General features: G+C 60.0%; 2 protein-coding genes across 2 annotated transcripts in view; both read right to left on the reverse strand.

The window, feature by feature from the left end:
- Nucleotides 1-3,975, reverse strand: part of ANKRD2 (ankyrin repeat domain 2) — a 10,045-nt gene extending 6,070 nt beyond the window's left edge. Inside the window, exons 1-2 of the mRNA XM_008062547.2 lie at nt 3,888-3,975; nt 84-185 (exon numbers count right to left, since the gene is read on the reverse strand). Of these exons, the coding sequence (XP_008060738.1) occupies nt 84-185; nt 3,888-3,974 (189 nt within the window). The 5' untranslated portion in view covers nt 3,975. The remainder of the gene's footprint in view (nt 1-83; nt 186-3,887) is intronic.
- A 1,504-nt stretch (nt 3,976-5,479) lies between these two features.
- The window catches only part of UBTD1 (ubiquitin domain containing 1), a 3,101-nt gene continuing 2,074 nt past the window's right edge, over nt 5,480-6,506 (reverse strand). Inside the window, exon 3 of the mRNA XM_021714731.1 lies at nt 5,480-6,504. Within this exon, the coding sequence (XP_021570406.1) occupies nt 6,166-6,504 (339 nt within the window). The 3' untranslated portion in view covers nt 5,480-6,165. The remainder of the gene's footprint in view (nt 6,505-6,506) is intronic.

Below are 6,506 nucleotides of genomic sequence, written 5' to 3' on the forward strand. Positions count from 1 at the left end.
TCCGGAACCACGTGGGGACCGCGGAGCGAGGCCGGAGCCGATGGCCCGTCCCCTGCGTGCAGGCGTTGGGCGCCCGCGCTCACCTGGACCTTCTGCAAGGCCGGACTCTGGGTCCCGTGGTGCTTCTCGTCCTCCAGCACCAGCAAGTTCATGGGCAGCTTCTCGTGGGCGGCGCCCCGGAGCTTCTGTGAGCCAAGCAGAGTACCTGCTCCAGGACCTGGGGCGGCGGGTGGCCGCTCCCCCAACCACTCCGAGGACGCCCCCAGGTCCTCCGTCTGGGTGGCCTCAGAGGCCTTCCGGCTGGTCCTGGAAGGCGCCGGGCAAGAGCAGGGGTCCTGGGGAGGCCCCAGAAGGGGCAAGTTCCAGAGTCCCCCATCTCAGCCTCAGTCCTGTCCCGGCTCAAACACCTGCCTGCTGACAGCCTGGGTCCCGGCAAAACGAGTCGAAAGGCACTGGAGTGAGTGTCTCAGGAAATTAAATATACTTTCTCTCTCTCTCTCTCTCTTTCTTGTCGGAGTCTCACTCTTTGTCACCCAGGCTGGAGTGCAGTGCCATGTTCGTGGCCACTGCAGCCTCGACCTGCCGGGCTTAGGTGATCCTTCCACCTCAGCCTTCCAAGTAGCTGGGTCTACAGACCATGGACACCACGCCCTGCTAGTTTTTTAAAAATTTATTGTGGCGACAAGGTCTCACCAAGTTTCCCAGGCTGGTCTCCAACCCCTGGGCTCAGGCAATCCTCTCGCCTCAGGCTCCCAAAGTGCTAGGATGATAGGCTGAGCCTCCGCGCCTGGCCAATATATTTGCTTTTTCAGGCACCAAGATTTTGTTTTGTTTTGGTTTTTTAATCTTTTTAGCATCAACAATTCATTTTGGCCCAGCACAATGAATGGTACATGCCTATAGTCCTGTCTATTTAGGAAGCTGAGGCAGGAGGATCGCTTGAGCCCAGGAGTTCAAGACCAGCCTGGGCAACATAGCGAGACCTTGTCTCTACAAAATAAAAAATAAAAAAAGCTAAGTGGTGGGTGCTCGACTGTAGTTTTGGCTATGCAGAAGGCTAACAAGGGAGGATCACCTGAGCCCAGGAAGTGGAGATTGCAGTGAACCGTGAGCGTGCCACTGCACTCCAGCCTGGGCGACAGAGTGAGACCCCGACTCAAAAAATAAAAACTAAAAGTTTCACTTTGAAGAAATAATTGTGATAAGAGATGATTGCTATTTTTAAATTTTATTTATTTATTTATTTATTTCTTTATTTATTTTGAGTCAGAGACTAAATAAAAAATAAAAATGGCCTTCCTTGGCAAAGTAAAATTTGGCAGCTCTATGCCAGACACCAATTCTTTCTTTTCTCAGATTTCACTGTGAGACCCAGAGCTTGGCACTGCTGCTTTCTGAGAAGGCAAGGGATGGGGAGCCGTCAGTCTTATGCGCTCCTCCGTCCTGGACCTCCTCGGCCCTTGGGGCTCTGGTTTTCTAGACCATTTCTTCACCCTTTGTGAAGTGCTGGTACCCCATCTCTGGAGTCCCTCCATGCAGATTGTGAGCCAGGAATGTTTGTTCGGGTTGGAGGATGCTGGGACACGGTGGTGGCTGGGGTGAAACGGCTACCCCAACAGAGGGCTCAGCCGCCATTCTCATTCCATGTTGGCCTCTTCAGGGGCTTGTGAGGGCTGATTCCCAGGTCTTCATTTTTCTTTTTTTTTTTTTTGAGGTCTCACTCTAGCCTGGAGTGCAGTGGCACGATCAGTGATTACCACAGCCTTGGCTTCCCAGGCTCAGACCATCCTTTCATCTCAACCTCCCAAGTAGTTGGGGCCACAGGCAGGTGTCCACATGCCTGGCTAATTAAGAATTTTTTTTTGAGTCAGAGTCTCACTCTGTCACCCAGGCTGGAGTGCAGTAGTTCTAGCTACTTGGAAGCAGGTCGACCTGCTGGGCTCCGGCGATCCTTCCGCTTTAGCCTTCCAAGTTGCTAGAACTACAGGTGCGCGCTACCACGCCTAATTTTTGATTTATTGTAGAGATGAGGTCTTGCCAAGTTGTCTGGGTGGGTCTCGAACCTGCGGTCCCAGGCAATCTGTTTGCCTTGGCCTCCCAAAGTGCTGGGATGACAGGCTGAGCCACCGAGTCCAGCTGATGTTAGTCCTTGAAACAAAACTCCTGCCCTCCTTCCTAGACTGCTGTGCAGGTCGAATGAGAGGGTGCCGGTAAAGTGCTCAGCACTGGGCCTAGCCCTGGCGTCCTGACAGTCTGGGAGCCATATTTGCCAGATGAATGAACGGGTGCAGACTTCTCTGCATCCCCTTGTGAAGGCCCCCTTGTCCAGTGGCCGCGCTCCAGAAGCGGCTTGGCCCCATGACTCACCTACCTGGCACCAGCCAGCCCTGTGCCCACGCCCAGGGGGAGGGAGCAGCAAGATTCCCAGAGATCCAGGGATGCCCCAGCCGGGACACCGTGGGCTCAGTCCAAGCTCCTCCCTGACACACAGGGCCTCGCCTCGCCTTCCCTGGGGTCCGGCTCTTCCCGCCCACCACCCCTCATGTGGTCACCCTCCCTTTTTGAACGGCTTTGACCTTCCGATGGGTTTATGTCCTCCCTTCCACTCCTGTTAGGGTGCGTCTTTCCCTCCAACAAGCCCTTGCAGGGCCATCCGAGCCGCCTTCCTAAAACAGGTCAGATGGCACCACTGTCCCTCATTCAACGACACTGAGTGACTCCCCGCTGCCCGCAGAATAAATATCTTTGATGCGCCCCCTCTGGTTTGTCCCACTCCAGCCTTAATCTCTAGCACCAGCTGTTTTCATCACAGCCACGCTTTCGCCCAGGACAACTTGAGCTCCCTGGTTTCCTTAAGCCTGGAAGACTGTCCCTCCAGCTCAGACACCATCCCGTCCCCAGGGTGATCCTTGAAGGCCCACAGAACGATTCAGCCACACTAAGGACCTCCTTGCTTCTTTTTAGTTATTCGCGCTTAATTTTAAAATATGTTTACTTTTCTGTAGAACCAGGGTCTTGTACTGCCTAGGCTTGTCTCAAGCTCCCTGGGCTCAGGCGATCCTCCTGTCTCAGCCTCCCAAAGTGCCAGGATTACAGGCGTGAGCCACTGCGCCCGGTGTTCACTGGAGTCACACCTCTGTGGAACCTGTTTTTATTTCTTCCCTCTGCCTTTTGTTTTTCAGGCAGCCTTCCGAGCTAGACTCCGAGAGACTCCCTGCCTCCTTTGTTGACTATACAGCTAACAAATGTGGGCTAAAAGGAAAGCAGGGTGGTAAGCAGGAGGCAGGGTTGGGCCTTATTGGCCTTCCCATTCTCCACAGTAGCCGGGCTTTGGCGAGCAGACACTAGAGCAATTGTTACTCTAAATACCACGAAAAGTGAGACAAGCCAGCACCCCCGGCCCCTTCCTTATCCCAGAGAAAATGCCCTTTCCTGGATGCCACGCGCCCAGGGTCCCCTTGGGCGAGGCCGGCGGGCCGGGGAAGGTCTGTGTCTGCTTCCCAGGCTCCCCGCCTTGCCCTGCCCGTCTTCATCCTTTCTCAGGGCCAAGCACTGCAGCTTCCCCTGCCTCCGCCTCCCAGCCAGCAGCTGGAGGACCTCAGGGCCTGACGGTCCCAGGCGGTGTCCCACCGTCTCTCGGAGCCCGGGTGGGTGGGTGAAGCTCAGGGAGCCCAGCTCAGCCGCCTGCCCCACTGACTCTCAGTTTGGGGGCCGAAGCCTCAGTCTCCCACCACCGGGAACCCCCTGGGGCGGGAATGGAGCCAGCTAGGCCCCTGGGAGCACCTGTCCCCCGCCCCATCACAAGTGTGACAACCAGGTGCCCCCTCCCCTCGACAATAGAGCTGGATCTCCCCAGACCCCTGGAGCCCCCACACCTCTGCCCGCACCTCACTCTCCTCCTCCTGCGCCAGCCGCTCCTCAATGAGCGACGTGGCCCTCTGCACCGCCTCGGGGTGCTCCATGGTGCCGTCCATAACGCCTGTGCCGGCCCCGGGGCCCCGGGGGCTTTAAAGGCTGGAGCACCCACCCCCGCCCGCCGGGTGCCTTTGCCATGAGCTCACCGGCCCAATTCTTCATCTTCACCTCGGGCAGTCCCAGGGAGCCAGGGGAGCCCGGGACCAGGGAGCAGGGCCAGCTGCCCCCCCAACTCCTGGCCCACGGGAGCCAGAGAGCACAGCGCCCCAAGAGAAGGGTTGCAGGAGGGAGCCCGTCCAGCCTTGGCCCTGACTGCCGGGGCCTGGCTGGGTCTTAGCCAGGGCAGCAGGGCTACACGAGGGACTGCCAGCTGCAAGCGCTGGCCCGGAGGGCAGTGCCACCTGCTGGATGCCTGGAAACCCTGTCCTGCCAGCGCCAGCGAGAGGGGGTCAAGACAGCCTGCACCCCTAGGCTGTTTTGCAAACAGGCCCGGCTGGCTGCAAGGAGGGCAGACTGCTTGTTCAGGCCAGAGGACCAGAACAGCAGAGGCAGTAAAGGCAGACGTCTCTCCTTCCATCGTGGCTCATGCTGGTCTCTGGTTCTCAGGGGTCCCAAGCGCCTCCTAGCAAAGCATCACTGCATCTGCCCGTGGGACGGTTAGTCATCAACAAACTTTACCCATCGGCCTCCTCCCCCAGCGCCTCAGGTGTCCTCTTATGGGCTTACAGGATCTTGCTTCAGGAGGGGGGTCTCGGGAAGCCAGAGTGCGGTGCTGAGCTCAGCCGACGCGGGAAGCATCTACTACTCCTTCTGTCCAGGGGTCTCCCTGTCAGGCCCCTGGTGCCAGGCTACCCTGGCCGGGGCCCGGCCATGCTCACCGAAAAGAGAACTCCCAACTGGAGAAGCAGCAGACCTGCACGTGATCGGTCCCCTCCTGTAGCTTGAGGGACAGAGCCCCAGGTTGCAGCCCAAGTGAAACCTGCCGGGGAACCACAGGCACCCTGCCCTGTTTCAAGGCTCCCGGGCCCGCCCTCAGTTACAAGCGTATCATGGTTCCCCTCTGCAGACACGCACGTGTTCCCCTAAGGAAGCACAAGGACCTGGCTCCTTTTTCTCTCGGGCTCCTGGGCTGACGGGTCGACACACCCCTGACACGTGCTCATGATCTGAATCTGCTGGGGGCTTGACCCCAACTCACGGCCGAGATCCAGGTGTGAGGGCCGGAGCCAGTCCCTCCTGCTGCAGGGCGGCCCACCTGCCTTCGCTTTCCGGTGAGCGGTGCTTTCTCAGCTGTTCTGCCCTGTACCCCCAGCACTGATGGGGGAGGCAGGGAGGCGGCTTCAAGCCCCACTGGGAAGAAGAGCGCCTCAGCCTCCTGTGTAGCTGGGTTCAGAGGTGAAGCGGCTTTTCCTGGGGACCCATGAGAACACGAGAGGCGCGGGGCCAGGAGACTGGCCGTTCAAGGCCCACTCTGCCGTGCCCAGAGCAGCCGGGGAGGCCGGGTGTCCACCTGTTCCCACACCAGGGCAGCCACAGAAGAACCCAGTCAGATGCCAGGCAAGAGAGAAGGAGCAAAAGGCTTTATTGATAAATACGCAGCTATGTCTGTACACAGCAGCCTGCGTGGGGGCCGCGGCCAGGCCACAGACCCCCCGCTGCCTGGGACGCAGCCAGGAGATGGCCCTGTGCAGAGCCCTGCCGCAGCAGCCCAGCTGTCCACCACCTGCCTGTCTCTACCAGTTGTGCTGGGGCAGGGAGAGGCAGAGGCCCGCCTCAGGCTCCCCGAGCCCTGGGGCTCACCGATGGTTCCCTCCCCTCCAGGGGGCTGGCCCCGTGCCCAGGGCAGAGCCAGGGATGGGGGCAGAGGAGAGAGACAGCAGCTGCTTCAGACCCTGAGCGGAAAACCGGAGTGAGCACAGCCGGCAGCACCCGATGACAGATCTGGGCTCCAGGGGCCTCCTGGCTGGCCCTTGCGGCTCGAACCTGCTGCAGGAGGGAGGCAGGGTGGAAGGCCCCGGCTCGCCTTTCTCTGACCAGCGCGAGGCCTGTGTGTGGCAGCCTGCTCCCTGGGTGCCGGGCCCTGCTGGCCCACATGTCCTGGGAGGCAGCGTCCCGCCAGGGCCGGCCCGGCAGCCACCCGACAGGGAGGCGCCCCGAAGAGAATGACAGCACTGGAAGGCAGCAGCAGGGCAGAGGGTCTAGTGCTCCGCAGGGCCGCTCAGCCTCCCCTCCCCGGGGTCCACGGGCCCGTCAGTCCTGGGGCGGCGGGGGCTGGTTGACGATGACCTGGATGACAAAGTCTTTCTGGATCTTGGTCTCCTGGAGCCGCGTGCGGTCTGTGAGCAGCTTCCCGGAGAAGAACCATCGCTGCCAGGACGGCTCGATGCCCTCCTGGGCGTGCAGCTGCCTCTTGAGCTGGCCCACGGTGTCAGGCAGGCTGGCGCTGAGTCTCACGTCCTTGCCGGTGGACAGGCGCACCTTCAGCGGGAACTCGCGGCGCACGCCGGGGGTGGGCTCGGGCGGCTCCGGGCTCTCTTCCTCTGTGCGCTCCAGCAGCAGGTTCACGGGCGGCGACAGGCAGTAGATGGGCA

Source organism: Carlito syrichta, unplaced genomic scaffold, assembly GCF_000164805.1.
Source record: "Carlito syrichta isolate Samal-C Ts95f unplaced genomic scaffold, Tarsius_syrichta-2.0.1 Scaffold305742, whole genome shotgun sequence".
Taxonomy (NCBI): Eukaryota; Metazoa; Chordata; class Mammalia; order Primates; family Tarsiidae; genus Carlito; species Carlito syrichta.